Source organism: Ostrea edulis, chromosome 8 (assembly GCF_947568905.1).
Source record: "Ostrea edulis chromosome 8, xbOstEdul1.1, whole genome shotgun sequence".
Classification (NCBI taxonomy): domain Eukaryota; kingdom Metazoa; phylum Mollusca; class Bivalvia; order Ostreida; family Ostreidae; genus Ostrea; species Ostrea edulis.
The window spans coordinates 45,496,295-45,515,771 of NC_079171.1; the positions used below are offsets into that span (position 1 = coordinate 45,496,295).

General features: G+C 36.4%; 1 protein-coding gene across 1 annotated transcript in view; it reads right to left on the reverse strand.

The window, feature by feature from the left end:
- Positions 1-433: 433 nt before the first annotated feature.
- LOC125663266 (IgGFc-binding protein-like) overlaps positions 434-19,477 on the reverse strand; it is a 34,912-nt gene continuing 15,868 nt past the window's right edge. The window contains exons 3-5 of the mRNA XM_056147650.1: positions 5,745-5,835; positions 4,175-4,297; positions 434-1,590 (exon numbers count right to left, since the gene is read on the reverse strand). Coding sequence (XP_056003625.1) covers positions 434-1,590; positions 4,175-4,297; positions 5,745-5,835 — 1,371 coding nt within the window. The remainder of the gene's footprint in view (positions 1,591-4,174; positions 4,298-5,744; positions 5,836-19,477) is intronic.

Below are 19,477 nucleotides of genomic sequence, written 5' to 3' on the forward strand. Positions count from 1 at the left end.
ATGCACTGCTGATCTCATAAAGGTGAGTAAGACCTCTTAAGCGTCTTAATATGAGTGACAAATTCTCGACGGGACGTAAGGCAAACAACCAACAGCCTTTTTAGAACTTAATACATTATGGGTAAACAAGGTGAGATGGTATTAGTTAGGGGAGTGTTGTACTTGGTAGTATATTGTTTTACGTACAATTCGAAAACGTCAATCGTGTAAAGACGTCACCTGGACTCCCAGTCGGCAAAATGGGGGCCCGTAAGGGTATCGTTAACGGTGATAAGGGGCCTGTAAAGGTATCGCTACCAGTGGTGAGGCATACTAAAATCCACACATGTAGACAGATAGAAAACACGAAACAATTTGTTTATATTTATATCTATTGTTTCAGTTACATAACGTGTGTAATTGAGAAACACATATTAAATATCCGAGACGTTTCTTAACGAAGAATAACGTTGCCCGCAAATCCATATCCACCTACCGGTCGAGAACCATACACCATTAAACCAAAGGGGGTATCATCGATGGTATCCAATATCAGCTCGCCTTCTGGTACTTCTGCTACAATGACCGAGTATTCCACGGCTTCAACGAACACATCTTTCTCGAATCGAATTGAGTTAGCGTCAATAGATTGCTCATTTACCCGCAAACCACCAACAACACTTTTCCTGATCATAATAGCAATGTAGTTACCATTCCATCCAGTTGGTATGATGATTTTATACCTAGGTAAATATTGGTTCACTCCAGGAACCACTGTCCAATATGGGGCCCCAACAGATAAATCCTCATCAAGGGCATAAGTTGTCACAATAATGGGATCTGTACTTCGCCTGATTAAGACATCATTAAGCATTCCATCAAAGTAGATATTACCAGACACGACAGGGTAGCTATCGTTTTCTTCAAACAATGTTGTGTCCTTTAGAGGTACAATTAGTACAGCCGTTATCTTATCAATATTAGGGGGAATAATATAGACGGTGTCCAATTGACTGGATGGCGGTATCTGTTCAATCATATTATTGCAATTTGCATCTGACATACAGTACATCCCACAAAAAACGGCCACTGGCTTAGAGGACTGTACATTATAAGCTCTTGGGTCTGTACCGCGATAATCTTGTATACGAGTTTCTAAGGCATTGAGGGTATATTCCTGGGAGGTAGAATCCCCCAAATCAGAAAATGTAATGCTGGTATTGTCATGAATCGCTGTCACCGTTATCGCAATATATGCTTGAAAGGCAGAATCTCTAATTGGCGTTGAGAATATATATGACGTGGACAACTTTTCTGTGGGGATAAGGGTACTGATATCTTGATGAGCACTTACAGCAACTGTTATATTTTCTCTTGAGCGAATACGGATCGCCTTCATTTCTGGCGAGATAGTGGTTCCAAATTCTGGATACGGTATTGTTATCGAGGAGTCGAAGCTTGTCATTTGGTCTTCAGATGTTTCCATTGTAGTTATTTTGACATCGGTTGGTGTATCTGTGGTCATAAAAATGGATGGGGGATCTTGTTGCATTTGCGTATCGCGCAGTATAAAGGACACGAATTCCTGGTACTCCTCCTTGCCAATATATTCTGAAATACGAATTAAAATTACATAAATTACAGTCTGCAGTGCTGAAAGTGAAATAAGGGCCACCATTAATTTTGTTTACATTGCAGAGGATTAGAATCAAGCCAGTTCGACCATGTTGAATCCAACTGTACCATCCACGAAAGAGGAACTTTCCCTAATTGGAGCTGCTTGCCAACACTCGTGACGTAGAACTAACCTTCATCCATATTTATACTCTGATTGCGTATTTGCTATTTAAATGCAAGGTGAAGATAACGAACAGTGATCAATCTCATAACTCCTACAAGCAATACAAAATAGATAGTTGGGCAAACACGGACCCTTGGACACATGTATAGTCGTCCACTTCTGCTTCATACTTAGATATTTTATTGAAAGTAGACATTAACGGCAAACTAACAACTCAACTGTATGACAAACGGGATGATTTCAGCTTCTCCATCGTCAACTTCCCACATTTATGTAGCAATATTTCATTATCACCTACATATGGTGTTTATATATCTCAACTGATTCGATATGCAAGAGCTTGTTCTGGGTATAGTCAGTTTTTAAATCGAGGTAAGCTACTGACAAACAAGTTGATGGTACAGGGATTTCAACAGTATCGATTGAAGTCAGCATTTCGCAAATTCTATGGTCGTTATAACGATCTAGTTCGTCAATACAACCTCGCATTGGGTCAAATGCTGTCTGACGTGTTTCATACCGATTGTTAAGCCGTTCTTGGCACACTGATTTTGACTGCGGATAACTCCGGTTACCTGATCAGGATGTGGGGCTCACGGCGGGTGTGACCGGTCAACAGGGGATGCTTACTCCTCCTAGGCACCTCATCCCACCTCTGGTGTCCAGGGGTCCGTGTTTGCCCAACTATCTATTTTGTATTGCTTGTAGGAGTTATGAGATTGATCACTGTTCGTTATCTTCACCTTGCATCAATAAAGTCCAACATAATTCTGGTGTGTCCAGGGGTCCGTGTTTGCCCAACTATCTGTTTTGTATTGCTTGTAGGAGTTATGAAATTGATCACTGTTCGTTATATTCACCTTGCATATGTACGTATAAAAATTCATTCACCATAGCATTTTGCTACTGGAATACATATCATCTTATACACTTCAACTGTTTAACGGTTATTTACCTTGTTTGTCTTAAAAATTTTCTTCCAAAGCTTTGCAAAGTTCACAACGGTTTTTCGTAAAGGGTACCATGTCAATGTTAACAATTTTCACCCCAAAAAATATACAAGTTCTCGTTAGCAACCTTGAGTTTTAAAACACTGGTATTGCATGCTGTATTCGGCGTTTTGCGAGTCCTATTCACAAAGTAAACAGTTTGGAAGCTTATTTCAAATTTTGCACATAGTAATAAACAAACGTTTGAAACGTTTATAAATGTATTCGCGAGGGGTTCGAATCCCGTCATTTCAACAAAGAAAACATGTTTACAAATAAAAGTCCACGACTTTACCCATGGAATCATCCAGTAAACCATTTATTATTAGGAAAATTAACGTGCAGGTGAAGTTTAAAATAAGATAAGTGAAGTCGTTTCGATTTTTTGAAATTTACAAAAAAATGCCCCCGTGAAACAAAATTTCAAAGCGACAGTTCTTTAGAGGAAAACTCAAGAAGATATTCAAGCTAAATTTATTTTGTTTCATGGAGGCAGTTTTTTCTGAGATTTGGGTATACTCCTCCATTGAAACGCTACAAATCATATAAATCGCTAATTGTTTGATTTAAGCTCGAAATATTAGGCTAATTTTTGTCAATACACGTCTTTTAAACTTATTTTCAAAAATGCTTGAATCAAAACATATGTTCCAATTGGTTTTATCAGATATTTGAATGCCTTAATTTGATTGCCATTTTATGGAACACCTTTTGAAAATTAACATGAGACGCGCAGCACCGTTTTTCCACGGGATTTCGAATACCCGCGATTTCAATTGGATTACAGGAATGGGGTAAATTGGGGGCGGGCTGTCTGCCGACTGATCAGACTTCGCTTATTGACTACAGCAAAATACGTTGGCGATTAATGAATTTGAATCAATTAAGTGATTATTTACACAATTAGCTACTGCATTAAGGGAGTTCATGTGTCCTACTTTTACAGCCTTTCAATCGGAATACGATCTCAATGAATACAAAAGCGTGATAATTTGAAAAAGTCTTTTACACCTGTGAACAGTACAACATTCGAACTTGATCTGTAGAAACTTTCAAATAAATTCCCGCAAGCATAACAAATTAAAAATTCTGGAAAACCAAGGACAATCAGATGAGTGGGCAGACAGAGAAGCAACCGATAATCTCCTTTGATCTTACAAACCGGTAGGGGGCAAATAAATTGGTCCAAATAAGGTTATAACTTTTATTGTGTGAATACTACAAGAGGACGCTACTTAACTGTGAGGTGTTTGATCCTTGTTCCATTGGTACTTGCTTTTGTTTTGCATATACATTGAATAATTAATACGTATGAATGATTAATACGTATGTATATTTGATGTCAGAAATTGAGCACATGTTATTTGCTTTCACTTTCGTTTTTAACGCTAAAATTACTACTTACCATTACAACGCCTGCCAGTCAAACCGTCCGTGCAAATACATTTTCTGGTTCTCCTAGAACACATGAGGGTCCCACCATTCTTGCAGAATTTCCTGTTTTTGCATACTGCCTTCGGTGTAGGAACTAAAATTAAGATCACATCTGTACAAATAAGAGCATAGAATTCCATTTGGCTAATTTAACGTACACGTTAAAGCTGACATGAAATCTGAAATACCTTTGCTCAAATACCACTAGGCTTAGATTGACATGTTAAATTTGAAGACTGAATATTAAATGTGAAGAAGCTGTGAATAGAAAATTTAGGTAGCTGGTGGCACATTCAATTTCTGTTCACCACAAACTCAATGCGTATGTATGCTTCATGCCATCTGTGTAGTTAAGGTTACTTATGAAGTTGCTTACATGTCAATACTTATCTATCATATTCAGGCTAGTAAATAGGTCGACAGGAGATGCTTACTCTTCCTAGATACCTGATCCCACCTCTGGTGTGTCCAGGGGTCCGTGTTTGCCCAACTATCTATTGCTTATAGGATTTATGATATTAGTCACTGTTCGTTATCTTTATCTTTCATAAAGACGTTTGGTTGATGCTTCAATTTTCAGCCAACTCAAAAGATTTCGTTTGTATTGACTAAAATCATTCACGAGCACTGCAAACTTTTCTAATTATGAGGACTTTAAACTGTGTAAGGCAAGACTTATTCAACGGTTTTCATAATACATGTTCCCAGTGAGGATATATAATTGTTATGCACCCTTCAAAGAAGAGGTGCATATTGCTTGCACCTGTCGATTGGTCGATCGGTCGGTAAACCACATGTTGTCCGCAGCGCTCAATATCTGGAGAACCATTTACTTGATGATCATATGTTGGTTGGTTATGAGTAGACGAGGACTCCTATTGTTTTTCAGGTCAAAAGGTAAATGTACTCTAGACATAGTAGTCCTAAGTAGTGGAAGACCCCCGTTGATTTTGAGGTCAGATGGTCAAAGGTCAAACGGGGCATAGTAATATACTGGACACTCAATGTCTAGAGAACCCTTTGCTTGACATACATCAAACTTAATACACTAGTACATCTTCAGGAGATGACTTCTGTTGATTTTGAGGTCACATGATCAAAGGTCAAAGTTCAACCTGGACATAGGAATATACTGTGCGTTCGATATCTTCAGAACCCTTTGTTTGACAGACACCAAATTTGGTACACTGGTACAGCTTCATGAGAAGATGACACTTATTGCTTTTTAGGTCACATAGTCCAAGGTCAAGCTGCACATTGAAATATACTGTACGCTCAATATATTGAACTCTCTTTTGCTTGACAAACACATTTTGATATAGCTCTTGAAGTTTGGGAATGAAACTGGTTGAGGGATTTCCCGCGTTCTGAGTTATCTCTGATATTATGCCATTACTTGTTTGGATGTTTACTTACATATAGTACATATGTATGGAAACCTGTCTGAGACACCCCACCTCTCCTTACCTCTAGCCGTGTCACATGACACCCCACCCCTCTTTACCTCTAGCCGTGTCACGTGACACCCCACCCCTCCTTACCTTTAGCCGTGTCACGCTTCTTCAATTCCAGTTTCTTGCTGGTATCAATACAAGTGAAGGTTACAAACACCACGATCACTGTTAACCAAATCTAATGAAGAAATATTATTTGATTTCATGAACTACAATGATGTGGGTTTGATCCAGAAAGAAATATCATTAGGCAAAAATGCTATACAAACTTTTAAATGTATCATTACATATTACCTTTATTCATTCGTTTATGATTTTGCGTCCCTTTGGAAAATTTTCACTGTGATTCTGACGTCACCAGTGATAAGTGAAGTCACACAAAGTTAGGTTTGTCAACGCCTACCTAGATACGACATATTATTTCGTAAGTTCTCATCCGAAGGATTCGCAAATCTACATTGAAAATGTCAAGGACCTGCGACTCTTATTCAAAATATCGAGCATTTGGCGAAGGAAAGGTTACTTCGGTGGTCTAGAGGTTTGAGCGTTCGCCCCGCATGCGGTTCGAATCCTGGCCGCGGCAGACCTAAGTCGTTCCAACAGGTAGTGACAGTTCCATCGTCAAACGCTCGACATCAGGTATGAATGTCACGGGTCCTCGGATATGACCTTAAAACGGATACCCTGTGTCACGGTAAGTGTGGCACGGTAAAGAACCCTCACTGCTCAATGGCCATAAATGCCGAGTATAGTTCTAAATTTGAAGCCCTCCACCCGTCTTGGTGACTTCTCCATATGAGTGAAAAATTCTCAAGCTGGACGTTAGACAAGATACAATCCTACTTTTGAAGTGGCAAATGTACGAATAGGACTCGATCCTTCAACATCCCCGATAGGAACGCTTTATACGCTGAACCACTGTAATAAGTGATACTAACCGTGCATTTAAACCTTATCCCGCGGAGTTGTCCGAGGATAATTGCATGGGAAATGATATCCCTTTTACGTAACGAACAAGCAATGTTTGAATATCTGACAAAGAATGTAATTGATATTTTCATAAAGGATACCCTAAAACCAGACATGATGGATGTGGATCCTACTCGATCTTCAAGTACAGTTGTAATGATCGATTACTAATAACACTCTATTTACATTTCCGTTCACAAATTGAAGATGATGCTATCGGGAAATACGTGTAATTAATCCCTATATTAAGATAAATGTATTTCTAACTATTTATATATGCAACTCCATCAATGACTGTATTTAATCTAAAAACAATGATTGTATTGGCTTTAAAAACATAAATAAATACATTTTAAGCAGTTTCATTATGTCGTAAAATCCACTTAGTTTGCCATCTTTTCATTCAAAACGTGTGATTTATTGTGTATCATCAAATACATCCGGGATGAATAATGTGTTCGATTGGTAAACAACATACTGTATTTCAAGAGCAGTGAAATATGTCTGAATTTTAAAAGCACATGCAATTTTATTGTTCAGAGCGTGTGGCTTTTTACGTGTCAAGAATTACATGTATATCAGGGGCGAATAATTATTTCGGTTAATAAACAATATACTGTTGTTCAAGAGCAGTGATATATCTGAGTTTTAACAAAAATGTAATCACTTCATTTTAATTGCTTTTCACGACATCGATTTCGTGTTAATATCTGTCATATATTAGATACTTAGTTCCTTTTGATTATTTAAAAAAATAGTATTTCTACTAAAGTTATATGAATTCATTTTCAGTGTTAAACAAGACGTAACCTTGAATAAAACGTTCGTGGTAGACAAGTGGGGAAAGTGCATGCTGGGAGGTTTCGGGTTTGATTTTCAACGTTTCTATGTTGGATATATTTCTCGCGTATGGAGACGTCACCATTACCCGCGAAGGGTTACAAATTTAGACCTACATGTATGCTCGGCGCTTACGGCCGTTGAGCAAGGAGAAATCTTGCTGTGACACGGATGTTTTCGTCTCATCCGAAGGAGCATCCAATTTAGTCGGCTCTTACTACAACCAAGGGCTACAAAGTATCGATTGTAACCCCGATCCCCACGGCGTACGTCTCTATTTATGTGACAAAAAAGTTATACACCCTCCCCCCAGCAACAACAACAACCAAAAACAAAAACCGTCGCATTCAAAATTTGTCTAATTTTCAACTCTGTGCATGGTAAAAAAAATTGAATGGGACTTAAACAACAAATAAATGTCAAAAAAAGAAAGGGGGGGGGTTGACGTTGAAGTACCACCCTAGTAAATCATATTTACCGTAGAGAGCTGACTTACCTTTAAACACATGGTGACTCTGTGGGATGAACAAAGACGAAGTACCGCAGCATGGAATCTCTGTCCTATTTATATGCTGAAGTATGTATTCTGAAGCTCTCATTGGTTCGATTTATTCTAACCTTAGCTATTATTGGTTAAAAAATTATAATCTTGTGACACGTGATTGGTATTATTTATCCAAATATCTGATGAAGTCATTAATCACTGTAACGATATCTATCTGTTTAATGCAATATGTTCCATGTATTTGTATGGGGTTATACTTTGAATAATCATTTCAACTGTATTGTATAGTAATCAGTTTTCATAATCAGAAATGAATAGGACGGCCTAAAAATTGGTATGAAACGTTCGGGCAGCATTTAACCTAATGACAGGTTGTTTTTGTGAATGAGGTCATTATGACAATCACAGGATTTGCCAAATATTGACCGTAAGTGAGAGTATAAGAAGTCATGAAATATTAATCATATGCAGAATATGCTCTCGAGTATCGGATGGGTTGGGTTGAAAGTTGTATTTCGTTTAACGTCCCGCTTGAGAATTTTTCACTCATTTGAAGACATCACCATTGCAATTGAAGGACTCAAAATGTACGTCTATGCTCGGCGCTTATGACCTTTTAGTAGGGAGAGATCTTTATCGTGCCACACCTGCTGTGACACGGGACCTCGCTTTTTGCGGTCTCATCCAAAGGACCACCCCATTTAGTCGCCTCGTACGACAAGCAATGGATATTGAGGACCTATTCTAACCCGGATCCCCACGGGACAGGATGAACTGGGGGACATTAATGGACACATTGCATGTTTCCAAAGTATGCAAGTTATATGCATTTTGCCTTTCTTATGCTTATAGTAATTAATTGTAATAGATCGTTCGCCGAAATGTGATAATTAACCACTATATGGATTCAAATCTAAATCACGATTTCAAAAAGTCTCATGAATTAGTTGGGTAGTCATGTGGTACAGTAACGTCACATGCGACCTTCCTCGATCAACTGACTGTGAAATTAATGCTAAATATTTTTAAAAACTCATCCTATTGGGGCCTATTCACCATGGACAAACTTTATTTCGATGTTGCCAACTTTCCTCGAGTCTTGTATGTTTTAGCCACCACTGCATATAAATAGCTATCTAAATACTCAAATTTAGCGAGGAAAAGGAGTATGAAATCGGCAATTGCAAGTAAATGTTTACATGGATCGCTTTTTAAACATATTGTTCCTTTGAGCATCTGGAATTAAAAAAAAATCAACAGTGCAGTTATTATGTATTTTTCGATAGGACAAATTATAATATAATACATCATTGAAAATAATAAAACTTAAAGTGAAAATCACAATGCCTTAGTTTAACCAAGCAGTTTTATTAATAATTATGAATTGTGAGCAACACATCGTTAGGAAGTGGGAACACGGTGTTATACTGTACTTAATGTAAAACTTATGCGGTACCAATTTTGATGCTCCAGATGCGCATTTCGACAAATAATGTCTCTTCAGTGATGCTAAACTGAAATGTTTGAAATCCGAAATTACTATGAAGTTTTAGATCTAAATATAGCCAAAAACAGCGTGCCAAACAAGTGGAGCCAAATTCGTCCAAGGATAAGAGCTATGCATGAGGGAGATAATCCCTAATTTTGAATGAATTTCTAAATTTTATAACAGTAATTAAATATGCATCCGTATTTTCAAGCTAGTAACGAAGTACTTAGCTACTGGGCTGTAGAGACCCTCGGGGACTAACAGTCCACCAGCAGAGGTTAATGTTACCAGACACATATTTATGTCTCTGGTGTTACATTGTTCAAGTTCATTTAAAAAAATAAAACATTATAATTCAATCAAAGGTGAAGATAACGAACAGTGATCAATCTCATAACTCCTATAAGCAAGGTAAAATGAAGAGTTTGGTAAACATGGACATATAAGAGAATTGAGCAGGTTCCTAGGAGAAGTAAGCATCCCCTGTTGACCGGTCACACCCGTCATGAGCCCTATGCATTGATTAGGTAAACAGAGTAATGCGTAGTTAAATTCAGTGTACTGAAACGGTCTAAGAATCAGTAAGAAACACGTCATACGGCACTTGACCTAATAAAATGAAAAATTGTATTCGCAAACTAGATCATTATAACTAACATAGACTTTGTGAAGTGCTGATTTCAATTGAGACTGTTGAAATCCCTGTAACATCAATTTGTTTGTCAGTAGTCGGCCTAGATTTAAAAGCAGAACAAGTTCTTGTATATCGAATCATTTCAATGATATAAAGACCATATGCATGTGATAATGGAATATTGCTACATAAATATGGGATATTACTGAAGTTGAGTTATTTGTTTGACATTAATAATGATTTTCAATAAAACTTCTAAGTATGAAGCAGATATGGATAACTCTGTGTTGTGTTTTATCTCGAGTACACAGGGATATATTGAATCGACAGTTGAATGAACCTTTTCATTGTTATCTTTATTGTTAATAGATGAAATGTAGTTATACCTAAATGTCGAATTGACACAGTATGATGTTTTCTTTTCATGTAGAAACTTTTTGAATAAATTCTGCTTCATGGAAACATATAACAGGTGAGCTAACAAAGGAGCACAATTTTTGCCCATGGAAATTCCAGTAGACTTCTTCAAGACCTGATCACCAAAGACTATGAAAATGTTGTCAATGAGGAACACGGGCATATTTTTCTATTTCAACTTCAAAGTACCTGTGCATGAAATCAAAGAAGTGTTCAACAAAGGTATTTTTTGGATGACTTATTACTAGATATGAATATTTCTTTTTTCCATTGTTGTTGTTGTTGAAGAAGTAACTGCCTATGACGTCAAAATGCCTAGTTTTTAATTTATTGTAAGGGATGGGCGTGTAAAGTGTTGAAAGTCATACATTTTGATGTTGTTAATTTGGGATTTTTTTCAAACTTACTAAATCCCGTGGGGATCCGGGTTAGAATATGTCCTCAGTACCCCTTGCTTGTCGTAAGAGGCGACTAAATGGGGCAGTCCTTCGGATGAGACCGCAAAAACCGAGGTCCCGTGTCACGGCAGGTGTGACACGATAAAGATCCCTCCCTGCTCAAAGACCATATGCGCCGAGCATAGGCCTATAGTTTGCAGCCCTTCACCGGCATTGGTGACGTCTCCATATGAGTAAAATATTGTCGAGAGGGTCATTAAACAATATTCAATCAATGGATCAATCAATCAAACTTACTAAAACTTCTTGGCATTTTTTAGAACACATATTTGATTTAAACCACTTCTGGCATATGTGTGGCACAATACGTTTAAAATTTCTCTTCCACAGGTGTTATATTTCTCGATACAGCAAAGTATTTTTCTGTGTAAGGGTTTTTATGAAGTTTAGGAATCTAGTACGGTAACTGATTTTCAATCGTCCCATTGACTGGGATATTGAATGTGTCTAAAACTGAAGCATGATTTTGAAAATTATCTTTTGAAAGGGCAGTTGGAGTTTAAGTACGATTACCAGATGTGGAACTAATATGCCAATTTCCTTTGAAATACAGTTGTAATAATGAGCCTTACGAACAAAAACAATGGTACAAGCTTTGTTAGCTGGAACCAAAACATATTCCTCGTGGAACCCATCTAATTCTCTCATCACCTCTGGGTTACTAAGCAGAAAAAGATATATGGTACGTACTTTTGTTTTGATGTGTCTAATACGGGATCTTATTATTCCTCATATACTCTTAATCCATTTTGAGAAGTTATCAAGTTCTTTTTCATGATTAGCACACCTTCTGACACAATATTCAACATAAATCATATAAGATCTGTCGCCAATTAAAAGACCGAGGCTCTCTGGAACTTGTACCTTTGAAAGTTATATTCAAAGTCTGAAAATACACCATTTCGTTTTTTATAATTGAAAGTTCAATCATTTTAAATCTTTAATTGAATTAAAAGTTACGAAATCAATATTTGTATTTTTTTCAGAATTGAAAGTTCAATTGCTTTTTTATCTTTAATTTTGTAAAAATCTATCAGATGGTAGAAACTGGGAGCACAAGTCATGGAACCGGCTGCGGTGGCTCAGTGATAGAGTATTCGCTTCGCAACAGGGAGGTCGTGAGTGTGAGCCCCGTTTGTGACATGACTGCGTCAAACCTAAGATTGTATTAGTTTTATTTTGTTTAATGTCCCTTTCGAGAATTTTTCACTTGTATGGAGACCTTACCAATACCGGTGAAGTTTACATACAGTTGGTGAATTCACGACAGGACGTAAAAAAAACCATGTATGTTGTTATAAGGTGAAGGTCAGATGGTATTTATGTTTATTGAATATGAATACTGATGCCTGGAAGTTATGAAACCTTTTGAATACTTACCCAAACTCAGAACTTCAAATCATACTCACTATTCCTCTAGTCTATGTAGAACATTTGTGTATGAGTATAGCCTTGGAGCACGGATTATGAGTTTGATCGCAGAGTAAGTACTCAAAACATTTAATAACATACATGTTGTAGGCCTAACTGTTCCTATCTTCTTTATAATCAAAGGCTAAAATGACGAACATTGATCATTTTGTTGCAATTTATGAGTCTCTGTCTAACTGTTGTTTGAAAAGCTACATGGACACATGTCACTCATTTTTATGGAAAAGACCTGGCGCCGACAAGAACTTGGCACAAAGCATCCTAAAGCAATGTTATTCAATTATAAGCTGTTAACGTGATAAATGACTTTTTACCGATAAAATCTAATCTGTTTATGAAATGGCTAATAACTGTTTTCAAACTTTTCCGCTCGAGGTTGCACGCAAATGACATCACACACAATGACCCTCAAAATATCGAAAGTAAATATGCATATGCAAGGTGAAGATAACGAACAGTGATCAATCTCATAACTCCTACAAACAATACAAAATGGATAGTTGGGCAAACACGGACCTCTGGACACACCAGAGGTGGGATCAGGTGCCTAGGAGGAGTAAGCATCCCCTGTCTCAAGATTTGAATTTGATCGTTTGAAACTGGAAAACTAGAGGCAATATTGAATTTAAAACACATTTAAAATAGTTTTATATATGAGAAGAATGATTTTTGCTGAAAACATAAATGGTTTGGTTTGGTAGCATGTGGTATATCCTATAGCAACTCGTGTAGTTGATGATAGGATATTGCTACATAACTATGGGAAGTTGATGATAGAGAAGCCTACGTTATCCCCTTTGTTTGGTGACACTGTAACAATAAATCGCACAATACATCTTTTAGTCTAGATTTATACTATCAGTAACACAAATCTAGGTTCATATATGACGCTCAGGACGGTACCTGTGAGGAGTCTTTATAATATCAAAGCCTACTTCGATACGCCACCTTCGTTCCCCAGTTCTGATCCAAAAGTCCCGCGACTCTTAATTCAAAATGTCAAAGACCCGCGACTCTTAATTCAAAATATCAAATACCAGCGACTCTTAGTTAAAAAATGCCCAGCGTTTGGCGAAGGAAAGTTACTACCTACTTTTGACGCGACTAGAGTAAGAACAGGACTTAAACCTGCAATATCCCCGTCCCGAGAGGAACGCTATCACCGTTGAGCCACTGTAATCAGTAATATTAACCGTGAGTTTAAACCTTATCCCGCAGAGTTTAGCGAAGATAATTATAGGGGAAATGATATTCCTTTACTTAATGAACAATCAATAGTTCAATATCTGACAAAGAATTTAGCTTAATTTTCATCGAGGATACCCCACCACATTTAAAACCAAACATTATGAATATGGATTCAATTCGATTTTCAAGTACAATTCTAATGGATCGGTCATGATTAACACTATATATTTCCGTTCACAAATTAAAGGTGATGCTATCGAGAAATACGAGTAAATAATCCCTATAGCTTAGATAGATGTACTTTTAATGCATATATCTGCAGCTCCATCAATAATTGTACATTAATCTAAAAGCAATTACTCTAGTAGCTTTACATAAGATCGATAAATACATTTTAAGCAGTCTTATCAGATCGTAAAATCCACTTAGTTTGTGATCCTTTTATTCAGAACGTGTGATTTCTTGTGTATCATCAAATACATCCGGGGTGAATAATTTGTTCGATTGATAAAAAGCATACTGTATTTCAAGAGGAGTAAAATATGTCTGAATTTTAAAAGCATATGTAATAAGATCATTTTCATTGCTCTTCTCCGGAAAACATGATATCAATTTCATAATAGTTGTCATAAATTAAATATTATTACTTCAATCAGATTATTTAAGAAATCTTACGTCTCTGAGTCATATACATTCATTTTAGTGTAAATCAAGCCGCATGATTGTGGTAGACAAGTGGGGAGGGTGCATCCTGGGAGGTTTCGGGTTTGATTCTCGAAACAAATACATTCATCTAATGTTCAACATATTATCTAAGACATTCCTTAAAGAAAAAAATAACATTGCCCGCAAAGTCATATCCAGCTCCGGTTTTCATACACCATTAAACCAAAGGGAGTGTTGTCTATGGTGTCCAAGGTCACCTCATCTTCTGCTCCTTTTGCAATAATGAACAAGTATCCAGGTCTTCAACAAACGACAGATAAATCCTAATGAAGGGCATGAGTTGTCAACAGGGGATGCTTACTCCTAATGATTGACTGTACAATGTAGGCCTATGCTCAACGTTTACGACCTTTGATCAGAGAGGTATCTTTATCTTTATAGGGCTCACGGCGGGTGTGACCGGTCAACAGGGGATGCTTACTCCTCCTAGGCACCTGATCCCACCTCTGGTGTGTCCAGGGGTCCGTGTTTGCCCAACTATCTATTTTGTATTGCTTGTAGGAGTTATGAGATTGATCACTGTTCCTTATCTTCACCTTGCATCTGCACTTCGCCTGACTAAGACAGCATTAAGTATGTCTCCAAAGTAGATATTACTAGCGACGACAGGGTAACTATCGTTTTGGTCAATCAATGTTGTGTTCTTTTGAGGTACAATCATCGGGGAAATGATATTTCCTTTACATAAATAGCAAACATTTGATCTGCCAAAAAACTAAATTAATATTTTTGTTATCAAGGATACCCCTCCACATTTAAAACCAAAGATGATTAATATGAATGCAACTCGATTTTCAAGTACAATTCTAATGGATCGGTCATGAATAACACTCTACATTTCCGTTCACAAATAGAAGAAGATGCCATCGGGAAAAACGAGTAAATAATCCCTATAGCTTAGATAAATGTACTTCTAACTGCAAATATCTGCAGCTCCATCAATAATTGTACTTTAATCTAAAAGCAATGACTATGGTGGCTTTGTTAAATTCGATAAATACATTTTAAGCAGTCTTATTAGGTCGTAAAATCCACTTGTCAATCTTTTTGTTCAAAGCGTGTGATTTCTAAGGTATCATTAATTACATCCGGGATGGATAATTTGTTCAATTAATTAACAACATACTGTATTTGAAGAATAATGTTGTGAAATTTTAAAAGAATACCTTATTTAAAGTGTAAGCACATCATGTTAATTGCGCTTCCTATGAAAACACAACATCGAATTTATAAAAACTCTAACAAATTAGGTAATGTTTTATTCAGATTATTCAAAAATAATATTTCTAATATAAGTTATATGAATTCCTTTTCTTGCAAAAGAAGCCGTAAAGTTAAATAAAATGATTGTGGTAGACAAATGGGGAGATTGCATGCTGGGAGGTTACGGGTTTAATTCTCGACATATCTTTGTTGGTTGAAGTTCATTCGGATGGAGACGTCACTATTACCTGTGAAGGGCTACAAAATTGAGACGTATTGTTGGTTGCTTCGTAAAAAGTTATCATGTACATTATATTGAATTATCCCTTGATCTGAATTTTTAACACTTCGAGTTCCCAATGCTCTATGGCTTTTGTTTCTTTTCCGTCAAAATGTGTTCAATTAATCAAAACGCCAATAATATTTCTTAGAAATAACAAAAAGAGACACATAGGCATGGACAGTCTTAAACCTATGCTACATTAGCATGCTTGCATATGGAATTTTAATATCATCATTGTTGATGAGAGTTTTCACCTAATCGAGTGTATTTAAATATATTTCCTGTTTTTTCTTTTTATATTCACCATTGGGGACTTTTTCACTGTATATAAACATTCCGGCTTTATGTGAGGAATCACAAACTGATACATATTCATAATATGCCACTGAATGCCGTTTCAGTAAGGCTTCTTTATCATGTTTCTCATTGGACAGGACAAGGCCAATCCAAGTGACAAATCCTCCTCATCCAAGCATACATTGTGCCAAGCGAAGCACCCCACGAACCTTTTGTTTGATATGTATCATACATAATAATTGATTCTAAACAAGGAAAAAAAAAACCCACCAACCAAATGGTCTGGATTAAACGAATCAATATTTTATACATATATGATGAAATTAGTATATATTGGACATTCTTGGTTTTGAGTTTTCCCATAAGGTTACTGGTTACTCAGAGGGGATGCCATCATGATCTGGTCCTTTGGTGAAAACCATCATTAAACAATTTTAAATTTTATTACTTATTTCTCTCTTCGCTCTCCTAAGGGCACTAACTGTTCTTTTCATAATACATAAAATGTAAATTATAAGAATTGTATTGATTTTAATATAACTTTACAAATGAGAGTCAATTTTTTTGAGCACTAACCCATGCAATATAAATCTTAAGGGTAGTAGTCTACGGTCAGTCTGGAGTGAATGACGTCATAGATCCGTCTGGAGTCACCCATCCCATCAGGCCGTCTAGAGTCACTTTAAACCGTCAGCTAGTTTCTGAACTAACACATTCATGGAAGATTTGTTTGTATAAAATATGTCTTCATATAAGTTTTGGATGGTGTGTGTAATGAAGCCTTAGAATGGAGCTCCTGTGACTAGAAGCTCTCCCTGGACTTGACACCTGTAGGGATGTTCATGTTTTAAGTTGACTGTGTCACCATTTCTTTGGAGGAAGAAATCAATCGTTTCACGGATGGTCTTGTCTTTGACAGAGTAGAGGCATTATATTTCAATCAAACCACTTTCAGATTTGTCACACACAATGCCATTAAGAGTGGAACCTATAAATAAACTATGTGTTAACCATCAAACATATATCGAGAGGGTGGTGTCCTGTTTGCCTGATGTACATTTGCTTGGCTATTTGTTCATTGGCTTTTCCGTATGTTGTAGCGGAAGATCTGAGACCATTTTTCGGAAGTGTCTTCTTTCAAAATTTCTGCTTTACATCGGTTTTCCTTCTGGTAATTAGTCCGAAATTGGTTACAGGATTTTTCTTACTTCGTTCTGTATGCCATATTTGGTTCAGACTGAGATGGAGTTTGTTTCCAAATTGATTGCATCCCCCAGTGTCACATTCAGCTCAGTCCATTCGTGTGTAAGGGTTTGAATACAATCAAGGTCAACACAGGAAGGGCGGGGTTTTGAATACCTACACAGCTTTCTGCTGCACGGAGTTTGTAATGAGTAAAACCAATGTGTCTAAAATTTTGCGATTTAAAGTAGTGATTGCATGACATCACGTGATTTATTCATGTATTATCTAAAAGAGACTATTTTCGTTTCCGATTCCGGAATACGTCAGGCACAAAGCATCAGTAATAATGTCAAACAATGGAAAAAAGACTTGTCATATCTAACCAGACACAAGATACAGTGAAAAATATGGTTAGAAATACAAATGAAAACATCATTGTGTTTTAATCATTTAATTAGGTATATCTTTTAAATAATAGTCATAGTTTACGTCTCCATGGTTCATATACCCCTCTCCCGGGTTAATTTTAAGTCTTACAAAACGTAAATGTAATTCACAAACCACTAGGACTATTGAAATTATGATATATAATGCTATAAATTTTATAACATGTATATGGTGTTTGTACACATAAAATCTGTCCTACACAGAGAGATGAAGCTTCTAACTTTTAAAAACTATTTTGGTCGTTTACATGAGAACATATTGTATCATAACATGGCGACATGCGCTTCCGTATGACGTCATTGCATGACTGTTATATATAGATGACATATGTAACTTTATAGAAAATAGAAAAGTAACACACTACCCCAGAATTTAGATATTGGTCTAACGGGCGATAATGATGCTAAAGCACCCATAGTTTATCAAAATTACTGATAGAATCCTACCACTGTCAGTAAGAAATAATTATTAAACAGTTAAACACGAAACCATATAGCCCATGTTTTACATTTTGCACTGATGTTATGCAGTTTCTTTAAACGTTTTCTTAACAGACGATTCTATAAGTTATTACCGTGTACATTAGTTTATGACCTTCCACACGGTGTATAAAAATTCTCTAAAAGTATGCGGATTAGTGTGTTACTTTTGTAGTTTTATTTCAGTCTGTGACAGAGGAAAATCGGATCGCCATGCTAAATGGAATGTTCTCCCCATTAAACAAAATTGTCAATGAATGAAATCAACATACCTTAATGATATCAATAAATTCTCAGCAGTTCACATATACATCACATACACCCCATGTCATATATTTCAAATACTCCACATTTTCTTGATATTTACACGGCACACTTTAATAAATTCTTCACATGTGTCAACGTCACTCGATGTATAGTTATGACATCATCGGTTTACTTTCAAAATATTTACACAGAAATTGCACGACAGGAGTATAACATTCCATATTTCTTTTGATCTCATTAGCTGCATGGTTTATTTTACGCATAATTAAAACGTACATTAAATAAAATCGGGATTTGATATGTATTTAGTGACATGCTTATTTATATTATAACATTGTTTCGCGGATTTTATCCCAATAAATATTTTCATAACCTTCCTTAACGTACCCGCGTACATTGCAATGGTAGATATGATATATAACGTTTGAGTTATACTAAGATCTCCAATGGGTTGTGGTTTGACATGCTATTCATAGAAAAAATCGTGTTTTTATCCCTGATCATTGTTGAGTTGGATGTAAATCATGCCTAATAAAAACCACACAGGATGCTTTTTATCAGATGTTTTACAATATATTATTACCCATGGATACTAAACAAAAAACTTTTCTAAATATATTGCAGGTTGTAATGCACATGAAATTTTGGTCATTGTTGCCGACAATACTGCATCAACTGAAGAGAAGGAAAACTGCTCCGAATTAAATTTGAGTTGCAACAACAGAATTCATGATGATTTGAATCGGACACTGATTATCAGTATTACACAGGGTTTTCTAAGACCAGACCTCAAAACCGTAAACTGAGAATAGACTTAAGGTATTCCATGTATAATGAAAGGATAATGAACAATTTTGAAGGATTTAGATCAACATAAAAGTTTATTGTTAAATAATGATGAAAGCGAAGCAGATGAAATTCACATGACTGGTAAATGATTAGAAGCTGATCTTTTTGCACTTAAGATTTTTTGGAAGAGTTGTCTGCCCTTTGTAAAATTAC